Source organism: Aquarana catesbeiana, linkage group LG10, assembly GCF_042186555.1.
Source record: "Aquarana catesbeiana isolate 2022-GZ linkage group LG10, ASM4218655v1, whole genome shotgun sequence".
In the NCBI taxonomy this organism is placed as follows: Eukaryota; Metazoa; Chordata; class Amphibia; order Anura; family Ranidae; genus Aquarana; species Aquarana catesbeiana.
In genome coordinates this window covers 195,947,454-195,960,477 of record NC_133333.1, presented here as the reverse complement: position 1 = coordinate 195,960,477, position 13,024 = coordinate 195,947,454, and the positions used below count along the sequence as shown (strand labels likewise).

The window sequence follows — 13,024 nt, the reverse complement described above, 5'->3', positions numbered from 1 at the left end:
CTTGGTGACAAGGTATCTTGAAAAAAGTTAGGAGATTTACTTCTAAGCAATACATCTAAGGCCCCTTTCATTGTTTCTTGGGGTAGTTAAATGTATCACCATGACTGTAACTATAATCACATAATGTATCGCTTATAACATGGCATAGCAATTCCAATACTCAAACAACATTATACATTGGGAATACCAAAGAGTCTGTACAGCACTGGATAAAGCTATCTTGTAAGCAAACTTTATACATCCAAGTTTCACCCACCCTTACAAACAATGCAATAACCTACAGCAACAAGGTAAATGCTAATTTAAAGGGACTCTGTCATGACAGACTAATATAACACCAAAAACGTCCATTGAAAGGGAACTGGAGGCTTTAGACTAGTTCCGAGGGCAGACATATCACTCTTGGTAAACATGAACAAGTGCTTCAGTGCCCTAGGACTAGTGTGCAGATTAGGCTAGACCAAATCAGATTAGACAGGAGGATTCTAGCCTTGGTCAGGTAAAGGGATCCCTTACTACATTTTTAAATAGCTAGCATGATTTTGTTGTAGTAAATAAAGGGAAAAATATAAATCTAATTTAATAATTGATTTTTATGAAAACCTATAACATTACATTTTACCATGCTGATGTATCCATATTTATCTAACTTGTTATACCAACCAAGCTTGTTTGAGTATTACAGAATAAAGCTACGGACATACTATATCTATCTTCTTGTAACTATCAACACGGGTTTAGTTAATCAACGTGGTTCTGGAATAGTTCTAAGGGTTAGGTATCTCTTTCTCTGAGTACAGCATTTCAAATCTAAGTGGTTTTATACCTCTTTTTTGTGGGGCCGTGTCCACGAAGCCTGGAGAGAACAGATATAAAAACACAACAAACACAGAAAGCAATAAAACATTTTTTATGGTTATTGTATGTGCCGAGTTATGCCACAGTAGACTGAGCGTGCAATGCATGCAGTTATGTGAACGACTGATCTAAGGTTTCTGCAATCTGGTGCTCTCTGACTAGTTAGCAACTACAAGTTTCCAAAAGAAAAAAAACTGCAATGCTTCGCTGACAAATGTCAGTTGGCAGTGCATGCTGGCACTTGTAGTTTTATAACAGGTAGAGAGCCCAAGGATGGCCACCTTTGATTTCAAACTACTGGAACAAACCATTATTTGCACAGTAACTAGAAAATATCACACCAAATGGATCATTGTATTTTCTAAAAGTAAAGCAGCAGTACGTTGCAGTCAATAATCTAGTACATATGCCCTAAAAGCAAAAGAAAAAAGCAACATTTGTTTCAGCATTCTATCATTTAAAGTATTAGACTACTGACCTACTTTTTTTACAGGCCCATTACGCATCAACGCGCCATGGAGAATTGCAGAGAGCAGTGTACATGTTGTACTTACACAGAATAGGTTCAGCAAAGAGATATATGGTTGGCTCATATGGGTTTTACCTTTTTGGATAAGCATTGTGTACCTAATTCTATCATTATGGATGAAGTAAGAGCTGTGAAAATTTTGAATGGCCCTCTAGTTAGTTAGTTTCAAAAAAAGTGCTGGACATGTTTCTAAATGCACCACATACTTGGCTATTAATATTTATAAGAAATAACTGAGATGGTGCTGTGATGGAAGCCTATTACACTCCACTTAGATAATATACTTTTTGTAATCTCATTGAATAGTTCCCATCTCATAAAAACTGAAACAGTAACAAAAAAAAAAGCTTTTACAAGTTAACTTGTGTTTGATAAAAAGTACATTTTTGCATAGTATAAATCACAAAGTCTCAAATTCCTGTTATTCAATTGCCTTTAAAGGTCTTTGTTTGAAAATGTTTGAAGAATAGTTTAAAATATGTGACAAATGTGCATAATTCACCTTATATGCGCATTTTGAGAAAGCCATCTGTTCTGGAACCCTAACCTGGAACCATCTGTAGTTATAATATAATACTGGTAAAAAGTGCCAACATTAATTGAAATGTTCCTTTGTCAAAAGTAAGCATTGCCTTTATTTAAATACATTTATTTTAAGTGGTGTTTAAGTTGTGTTTAAGAAGATAAGGGCATAGTTAAATGTGTGGCCTATTTTCAATTTCAAAAGAAAAGAATATAACAAGAAAATTAGAGCAAGAATTGGGTTTAACCCAAAAGGGATAAACCATATCCTCCATATGACTGTTGATGTCATATCTCTCTATCCACCTCTAATCCACAATTCTACATCCTTTGGCCTGATGTGTACAGCTCTAAATAAAGTATATGTGTAGGTATGTCAGTAAATGTACCATATAACTACCAAGGGTGCTTACATTGCTATTAAAAAAAATCTGCCATACACAGAAAATAAAAACACATATTCGGTAAAAACTGTAGGAAACCTAGAGGTGCTTAGTATCTGATGCAGCCTCAAATCCTTACCACTATGCCAGAATGCCTGGTTGTTCTGATGGGAAAAGAGCCAACACATTTTAGGAATGTTGAAGATTGCCCTTCCTCTCCCAGGAAATCCTATTGGTCAGTGAAACAGATCAACATGGTGATAGGTGAATAGGAAAGACTGGGAAGTGGGAGGCATGGGCAAGTTTCACTACCAAGAAATGTCAGAGTTTGCCCTGTCAGATCATCCAAGAATTTAGGAATAACGGCACAGATACAATGCTGCTGCATTTGTGAGGCACTCTTAGGTGCTTGAACTTTATACCTGACAGCAGTCCACCACCCATTACATTACTGGCCTGTTTTTTTTCCTAGAAGTGGCATCTTTTTTATGTTTAAATTGTCTTTCCTTTCCATGTTAAAGCTGAAAGGGATCTTAATAATAACATAGTCCTAACCAGTACAAACTAAAACCCAAGTGACCCTTAAAAAGTGGTAAAGCCCAATTGGACAAAATTCATATTTTTGTTTAAAGCCTTGATATCAACTGTACTGCTGCTTCATCAGATTCAGAGCTTAAGCCATCATTGGTTAAATGGCAAAAAATGGATTAAGATCCCAGCAATTAAACTCAATATTCTGTTGGCTAAAATGGATTATTGTAACACAATTTCAGCTTCAGCATGCACACACAGGAGGTTACTTGTTACATGCAAACACATTCAATAAACACATGATGATGGCATGCTATTCCACATTACATGCAGGAAATGCAATGAAGTATATCTAAAACACAGCAAGTCATCCATATTTGAGGGCACAGTCACAGCAGTAGCTCTCATGAGTGTTTGGCAAAGCAGGTAAACAGAGAAAAGGTCATATATATTAGAGTGGAGAGCTAAAGTAGACAAAAATTGTTGGAAAATCATTAAATAAGGCCTAACCAAATTTAATATTCCTAAATATGGTCTTTGTAATACGCCTCCATAAAATAAGGCCATGTACAGGTTTCATTAAAGTTTTCCAGACCAGGGATCCTGAGATCAAATAAAAAAAACATAAAATTTATGACAGATAAAAAGACGGTACTTAAATAAACACAGATTCAATGGTCTGGTAAACCTTTTGAACTCCAACACAATGCAAATGCTTGTGGACAATTTTGTCCTTATTTACACAGGTAATTATTAAGTTTTGTTGATGATGAAAATGCATTTACCCCATTTTTTAGGAATTTATTCAAAGAAGTCCTGTGTATTTATTATAAAATAAAGATAAGACTTGTGATTGGTGGCTGTTGTCCATTGCTCTTTGCACTGTGGTGTTCAATAACATGGATTCTGTTTTCCTTAGGGACCTATTATGTTTTTTTTCATTTGCTTTATAATTAAAAAAGGTCTTAAGGAGTTGCTCCAGCCAAAACTTTTTTTTAGACTTAACGAGAGTGTCAAATAGTTTGGATGTCTTTCAGAATTGTTTTGCTGCCTGTGTCTCCACTGGGGAGAATCCAGCACAATATGTAGTCAAGGACACTTCATACAGCAGTATACCCATGCTAAATGGGTGACAGCTGTTTCTGAAACACTCAGAAATTCCTCCTTAAACATTTATATTTCCCCAACTTTCTGTCCAAAAAGAATGAGTGAGAATAAATGTGTCAGGTGGGGTCACAGACAACAATATCAACCTGACAGATATTGTAATTCATCCTGTATCCACTCAAAACTATAAAACAAAACATTTTGGCTGGAGTTTGGCTGGCTGGCTTCATACGTATGCATTTCAGTAATGCATGATACGTGTGCAATGCGTTGGTGTGCTATCAATTTAGAGGAGCATCAAAATGCAAAAGTACAGTAGATGCTGATGGACCACATTATGGTGCACTACAATGTACTTGCATTGGCAACCAATTATGAATTGATGAGCTGCCTCAACACAGCCCACTTTAAGGTTAGAAATATTGCACATCAACATGTGTGCAGGAATGCACCACAATGGACAAGGATAGTGTGAAGGGGGTCTTAGATGATTTTGAGAAAAGGTATCTTGAGAAAGTCACAATTTGGCCATGTTGTTCTGAATTGTAATGGTTTTCATATTTTTTTTTTTGTCTGGCCAGTGTTTTTTTTTTTTAAGTATTTAAAAATCCTGTAATGTGGAAGACAAGTACAAAAACTATGAAGATGAATATTCCAGCAGTGACAAAAGTCAAAGGAGACTAGGTAGAAATAAAATGTACCTAAATATACTGTATTTCTTTTTCTAAAAATAAACTAATAACGTGATAGGGCTGCAGGAGGAATCCAACCAAATATTTTCTTCTTTAAAAGTAGGGTTTGGGCAAAACTTCTATCACTTTGAGTATACTATTGGGTATGTTTTTACTATTGAAAATGTAAGGTTTATTATCAGTCAAGCGGCATTTAAGTCACTAATGCCTTTACCATTAAACAAGGAAAAGTGATACCAGTGGGAAATCTGCTAGTCAAATGCTCTGCTGTGTACTTTCCATTTAGAATTATAGGTCAAGACCAGTTTTTCTTTAAATCTACTGCAACCATTGAAAATTATTTATATTCTGTTTGGGTGGATGGTATCCAAGTCCTATTCCAAACCAATTTCTCTAACACTGGAACAAATGCAGTGACTATTTGCTGGGTGTAATACCAAAGGCAGTCTAACTAAACACGCCTTTAAGTCCCACCAGCAGATTCTACACTGATAACACTTACAAAAAAAAAAACTATGTTAAAATTTTGCAACTTTAGCAAAATTAACCAAATATTAAAAACATATATTTAATTCCCAGTTATCCAATGGCAGTTGTCACATGCAGAAACATAAGGTCAGCTCTCAGTGGTTTCAAACAATCAGCTTTGAAGAATGAGTCCCATTATAGGGAAATGACCAATCAACACCTGCTCAGTCTGAAAACATATGATATAGGTTTTCAAGTCAAATAATCAGTCTTTGAACAAATCATGCATCATTCAATAATGTTTATTTGTGATATATTAAATATCCCCAGAGATAAAAGAAGAGAAGCATTTTAAAAAGCAAAGTAATAAAATCAATAAACATTACTAAAAGTTAAGTGTAAAATAGGAACGTAAGCCATTCTGTGATTTGGCCAATGCTTATTAATCACACAGTGGCATTTAGGAGCAGTGCAAATATGACTGCATACATCATAGAACAGGAGTAATTTGTTATCCAGACTTGATTACAAACTGTCCAGTCAATTCCAAATGCCATTTTCCATTATACCACAATGGTAAATGTTGGCCATTCTTGTAGCAGGTCTGGTTTCTTGCTACATAGTTATGCAGGCCCAGGATGTAAAATATTCTCATTATTAAAATAATACATTAAGCTATGCATATTTTATCACTCATTGGGTTCAATTAAGCTCTAAGGAAAGAATACACCATGATTAATATGTATATCTGGGTCATGAAAATGTGTTTTTACATTTATTTACACAATTGTACAGGTGGTTTAGGCATTTTCAATGGTGGTCCAATGAAGTTGCCCCAGGGATATCTCACTGACAGAAAGTCCAGGGTCAATCCAAGACACACTGAAAGGATTCTACCTCTTATCTGAACTGACCTACTCTACATTTTTTAAAGTGTGGATCAGTCATTTCAGACATCATTCTTTGAAACCCATTAATTTAAATTCCCAAAGAGAGCTGAAGAATGTGGCATGAAAAAGGTTAAATGTGATCTTCTTTGTCCATGGGGCCATCTTCGTTTTTGTAGATTTCAGAAAAATGATATATCAAAATGATTAGCAAAAGTACAAGACATGCAGTTACATGTGAACAAATTTGATGGGACAGGCACTCCGTAAACACAGTACGCAACAAAGACAGCCAAACACAAGTACTATATTGAGACAGAGGATGGAACTACAACTAACATAGTTAAATCTTAAATCTTAGTATCTCAACTTGTATCAAGGTATGTTATTTTATTGCCTCCATGAACATAATACAGTATGGGAAAAGAAGAACTTTTATGTTGTAAAGATTACTGTTATTTTAAAGACTTTTTGTATTTGTATGTTTACTATTATTTAAGCAAATACATGTGTCTAGCACTAAAACAATCAAAGCAGACAAGACTACTACCTACTAAACCTATCTGAGTGTCCTCAAGACAATTCATAACAATCCAGCTAACTTTTTGCCATAAAAAGTTATTTAGAATAAAGTCTTAATGCTAAATAATCTTCAGATGTCTTTGAATAATATAAAAATGCTATTAACTAATTAAGCATACAGCTTTCTAGCAAAGCACATTATATCACTACTTCGTTTCCTTATAAGGTCATCAAAAAATTTAGAAGAGCAAATTCCACAAACCCAAGACACTGCTGTTTACTGCATTGACATTCTAATTGTGTTATGTGTATGAAAGGTATTCTAGTTATGCACTGAGGTACACTTACTATAACTGGTGCACACAGAATCTGCCGCAGCTATGCATAGTAACCAACCAGCTTCTAGGTTTTTCTGTCAAAGCTTAACTGAACAATCTGAAGTTGGAAGCTGATTGGTTACTATGCATAGCTGCACCAGATTCTGTGTGTAACAGTTTTAGTAAATCTACCCCACTATGTACATAAATTGTATATGTGGGTATAAGTTAAAATGTTTAAAAAATCTAAAGTTTTTCTTGAATAAACAATGTTTAAGTTTTTTTATTCAAAAAGTCTCCTTATCCAATATACATGAGAAAAGTCCTGTGAATAGATTCTAGACAACAAAGGTGATATGCCTATTAAGACATTTGAGAAAGTTCCACCATATTCTTAACGTGCCACCACGCCTTCTCTTTTGTACACCTGGTACTTAATAGTAGACTTGGTACATTAAATAAAGAAAGAGACAGAAGCCATGATTTCCCCCTCTCCCTTTTCAATGTTATCTGATTCTTTCTTATGACAACATGTTGACAACAGGTGCAGCAAGAGAGTGAAGGAGGTGCTGGGTAGGACAAACTGGAACCCAAAGACCTCCACAAAATATCAGAATATCACCTTTGTGATCCAAGTTAAACTAACAAGATTTCATTCAAATCTACAATGTTATGTTTTGGGTGCCTTTTTCCCTAATCAAATCGAGAGGATTTTATGTCATTGACTTATTATTTCTCTTTCTTCCAAGAGTCTCCACTACAGTAAAACAAGCTGCTTAGCTTTAATATGTTTTAAACATGTACCCACTTTAAAGTAAACATTTAATCAATTAAACCGATGATGTTGCAGATTTTTAACCCTGAAAAATATTTCTCTAATCCAGTCAACAAAATAAACTATAATTTTCTTTTTTTTTTAACGCTTACGAAATGACCAAGTCCAGTAACTGACATTACAACGACCAAGTTAATTCTTCAGGTTTCTACACTCCAATTAATATACTTTTAGATTTTACAGATGAAGTCTATAATCAAAAGTATTAATACTTGGGAATATTTAGGAGTATGTTTCATTTGGTGGTATAATAACTACATATCCATCCTAAAGCAAAAAAAGATTCTAATTCAGGCTCCAATATTTTAAAAGTAAACTAAAACACAAGGGACTGTAAAGAAAGAGACCGAAGACAGTAACTCAAGCATAACACAGAGCAACAAGCACTGTATAGATTTGTTTAGAACAGGTCTCTATCCCACAGTTACATCTGAGCCAAAATTTGCCCAGGAGGACGACGCCAGACAGAAGAGGTGAGAGTTTCAAAAATAGTCAGCAGTTTTGCATAGAATCTGATGGAACTTCCAGCATTCAAAACCTTAAGAATGTGAGCAGATTTTTTTTTTTGCTTTATAGGAGCTAGCAAAGCCTACTAAAATTATTTCAAAATAGTTCTTTTTTTCTATTCTCTTCTCATCCTTTTAGTTATGTGAAAACAAGTGGCCTATCCCTTTATTATAACCTGCTAGACATGCCACATAGAAATATACCCTTCTCACAAGAAAGGCAGCCCTTTTATTTTTAAATAAACTGATTTGGTACAGTCACTGATTCCGACACACAGATTAGCAACAAGATGGTGCACCCATGGTGTGATCAGGCATCTCAGTATACAGCAGCTATGTGTTTAGAACAGTAAAGTTATTTATTTTACAATTAAACACATTTTTTCGGAAAAAATGTGTTCACTCATAACTATCAGTGCAACCCCTGAGTCTAAAGGATTATGAAAATAAAAGACCTTTCATTTGCCTTATCAGTACTAGTTTATTATGAATACTACAGAAGTATATAGTTTTTTTTTCTTACATTCTCTGTATATTCTTGAAAATCTAACCAGAAAGGGTTAATATTCTAAAATAGAGTAATGTTTCTGTACTGGAAGTGCCATCAGAACTACTGATTATTTTTGCCTTTGTCACAGTAACAATCCATCCGCACACAATTGCTGTGGTGCTCTCAGTACATACTTACATTTGTTTGTGTATACAAATGGCAACCATTGAAGGGCACCTAGCTCATTTTGCTCCATTCTCAGTCCAGGGTTCATTCACCAGCTTTTCCCTCCTAAGACCCAGTGATGATGTCACTGTAAACTGATTTATTGTCATTGGACAGACCCAGTTATGATGTCACTGCACGCTGCCTTATTGTCATTGGTCAGCAGTACAAAATGTTAACCTCAGCAAGGCCTGTTATGCATTGCAATTTAAAGTGCACTTGAGAACTACTTTATAAACACCATTTATAATGACCTTTGGCTTATGCCATGAAGCAGAGCTCACATAATGAAGGAGGTCAAAGATTTCCCATGAGCACCCTAAATAAAGCCTTTTTAAACAACACAGCTAACTCCAAATATTGCTTAACCATTAACATTTAATCTGTTCGGTAAACTATTGGCAAAAGTATTCTACTTAATACAATAATTAACCTAATGCAGAATACTGTACTCAAGTAGCATTTTTTGTTTCTAATATTTGGATTATTTTTGGCATGAAAGCTTTGGTGCCATAATTTTTTTTTTTTACTTTTATTGCATACGTCTTGTACTTATCTCTTACCTCTTGTACTTACACCTGGAAAAAAACATTTCTCATCTTTGTAATGTAAAAGTCACTTACCCATAACCTTTTTCCAACCTGGAAACTTAACCTAATATTAACCCTTTACCTCAACGTAATCCTTCAAATCAACTCCTTAACCTAAGTTATAACATTCACCTTAAACCTCAACTAAAAAAATCTATACAAAAAATCTAGTAGGACTTTAGAAGCACCCACGAGACACAGAAAATATAAGATCAAGTGCTTTATTTACAACCAAACAACAAAAATACATGATAAACCATATTTTTTTTGTATAGATTTTCCTGTTGACACAGAAGTGCACATGAGTGATCCATTTACTAGTCTCTCAGCTAAAAAAACATTATATTAATTACAGTGATCACTACTGTATATTATTGCAATTCTATTCTATTGAAGATACTTGCAGGGAAAATACTAAAAATACTAGCCTGTTGAAATCATCAATGCAATAAAAGTTTTGGTGACCTATTCAAGGTATGCCAATTTATCACAGAAATGTGTGCACCAAATCAAGATAATACATGTAAACTGTATTAAATTAATATTGAAAAAAATGAATAAGGTTTTGCACACTGTAGTTAAATAATTTGGGATTATATTTAAGACAATCCCATATATCATTCCTAAAATAATTTGAGTTGTTTGTAAAGCAGGCAAAAGTCTAATTAAAGACCCATTTACACTTGTGTATGCATATTTTTGATATGCATCTTTAAGCTGGTTGTTATGCGTTTTGCCATGTGTTGCATTTTACACATGTAGAAGTGCATTTTTGCATGCATTATACATGGAGAGAAAGAAGTAGAAGGATGCTTTCTGCACATGTTAAAACACAGTTGAATACTTTATGCGTGCATAATATGTGTGAATCATTATCCATCTTTTTAAAAAGGTCTTTTCAGGAAGGTGCATAATCTGCAGCATGCTAGATTTTCAAAGAACACACCACACCAAAATGTACAGCTGTAACTGTAACCTTAAAACAATGGTGAATGAATTTTCAACAATGAATTTTTTTACATGTGCAAAAGTGATCCCAAGTGTAAATGAGCTCTTAATTGGCATTCTAATAAAATATATTAATTATATAAAATAGCAAGTCGCAAAGTGTATATAAGTTCTATATCATGCTGCCTTGAGTGGTTTGCTGGCTGTCATCCAGTGACATCAAAAGCCAGTAGTCCAGTGACATCACAAATCAGTGCCCCATGAGAGATAACAAAACAAACATACCTTATCCTCCTCACTGATGTTTCTGGTAGCAGTTCTCCAAGTGATGCTGGGTAGTGGGTCTCCAGAGGCTTCACATGTAAGGGTGATCTCATTATCCAGCTCGACTGCAGTCTTGTTTTCAACATAGGTGATTTTGGGTTTTGCTAAAGGACATAAAAAGAACATAAAAAAAAAATAGAATTCTGCAATACCATTATGTACGCTGCTCTTTATCTTTCTAATCTGCTACATATTGCATTTGGTGGTGCTGAGAGAAGTTTCAAAAACAGTATAATAAAGTACATTTAAACCTTAACTAAACTACATTTAGGGGGAGGTTTACTAAAGCTTTATGCCCTGTACACACGGTCGGATTTTCTGACGGAAAATGTGTGATAGGACCTTGTTGTCGGAAAATCCGACCGTGTGTGGGCTCCATCACACATTTTCCATCAAGGGGTTAATATGGCGCACAATGGAGGTAGCCGAGTACATATAACTAAAAATGGTGGGGGGAAGGGGGTGGGTTGGGGGTTCCTGAGAGGGGGAACTTGATGGTGGTAGTTAATGTTTCACAACAAGTTCGGGTATTAGTCCATGTAAGGATAAAATGATGCTGAATAAATGGAAGGCAGCCAGTCTATAAAAGCTAGAAGAAGCTCTGGAACAATAAAAAAGAAAGAAGGACGGCGCCCTCTAAGTGCAGCATGTATGTTAAAAATATTTATTACAATAGATAAAAACACTCACATTTGAGTTGCTAAAAACCAGCATGTAAAGTAGTTTCATCCGCGTGCTCTCGGGGGATGTGGGTGTCACGGGCCAGTGGAGGGGTTCCTGGGATGTGAGTCCTGTGACCTGGGTCCTGGTAGCTGTTCCGGTGGTGCCGAGGGTCCTCAGAGCCTCCGGGCGGCCAGGATATCGGTCATGGATCCTCCGTGGAGCGCCGTGCTGACCTGCATCTTCACTTCCGGGAGCGAAGCACCGCCCGCCTCACCCAGCTCCCGGAAGTGAAGACGCAGGTCAGCACGGCGCTCCACGGAGGATCCATGACCGATATCCTGGCCGCCCGGAGGCTCTGAGGACCCTCGGCACCACCGGAACAGCTACCAGGACCCAGGTCACAGGACTCACATCCCAGGAACCCCTCCACTGGCCCGTGACACCCACATCCCCCGAGAGCACGCGGATGAAACTACTTTACATGCTGGTTTTTGTGAGTGTTTTTATCTATTGTAATAAATATTTTTAACATACATGCTGCACTTAGAGGGCGCCGTCCTTCTTTTTTTTTACACATTTTCCATCAGAATTTCCAACACACAAAGTTTGAGAGCTTGCTATAAAATTTTCCGACAACAAAATCCGTTGTCGGAAATTCTGATCGTGTGTATACAAATCCGACGCACAAAGTGCCATGCGTGCTCATAAATTAAGAGACGAAAGCTATTGGCTACTGCCCCGTTTATAGACCCGACGTACGTGTTTTACATCACCACATTCAGAACGATCGGATTTTCCGACAACTTTGTTTGACTGTGTGTATGCAAGACAAGTTTGAGCCAACATCCGTCGGAAAAAATCCATGGATTTTGTTGTCGGAATGTCCGATCAATGTCCGACCGTGTGTACGGGGCATAAGAGTGCAAAATCTGGTGCAGCTGTGCATGGTAGCCAATCAGCTTTTAACTTTAGCTTGTTTAATTAAGCTTTGACAATGAAACCTGGAAGCTGATTGATTTCAGTGTAGAGCTGCACCAGATTTTTTACTCTCCTGTTTTAGTAAATCTCTCCCTTAGTTTTAACCGTTTGCCGACCGTCTCACACCGATATACGTCAGCAGAATGGCACGACTGGGCAAAACAACGTACAGGTACCTTGTTCCCCTTAAGAGCCACCGGGGGCACGCGCATGTCGCCGGAGGGGCACGTGCATGCACGCAACACTGCGGTGGACCCAATGCGTGTGGCTAGTGGGCGCGATCCCCGCCGGCCAACCGCAATCATGAGCACGAGAGACAGCACAGGGATTTGTGTGTGTAAACACACAATCCCTGTTCTGTCAGGGGAGAGGAGGCATATTGTTTGTTCCTAATAGGTAAGAACAACGATATGTCTCCTCCCCCAGTCAGTCCTATCCCCATACAGTTATAACACATCCAGGGAACACATATTTAACCCTTTGATCACCCCCTAGTGTTAACCCCTTCCCTACCAGTTACATTTACTATCAGTGCATTTTTACAGCTCTGATCACTTTATAAATGTCAATGGTCCCAAAAATGTGTCAAAAGTGTCCGATCCGTCCGCCGCAATGTTAAATAATATTAGTACTGCTAATAATCGCAGAT

General features: G+C 36.7%; 1 protein-coding gene across 10 annotated transcripts in view; it reads right to left on the bottom strand.

The window, feature by feature from the left end:
- Positions 1 to 13,024, bottom strand: part of NCAM1 (neural cell adhesion molecule 1) — a 488,278-nt gene that overhangs the window by 139,850 nt on the left and 335,404 nt on the right. For 7 of the 10 annotated variants that reach the window (XM_073603080.1, XM_073603079.1, XM_073603081.1 and 4 more), the window contains exons 8-9: positions 10,696 to 10,838; positions 827 to 856 (exon numbers count right to left, since the gene is read on the bottom strand). In XM_073603080.1, coding sequence (XP_073459181.1) covers positions 827 to 856; positions 10,696 to 10,838 — 173 coding nt within the window. The remainder of the gene's footprint in view (positions 1 to 826; positions 857 to 10,695; positions 10,839 to 13,024) is intronic. The other 3 variants (XM_073603082.1, XM_073603083.1, XM_073603085.1) reach the window with 1 other exon arrangement.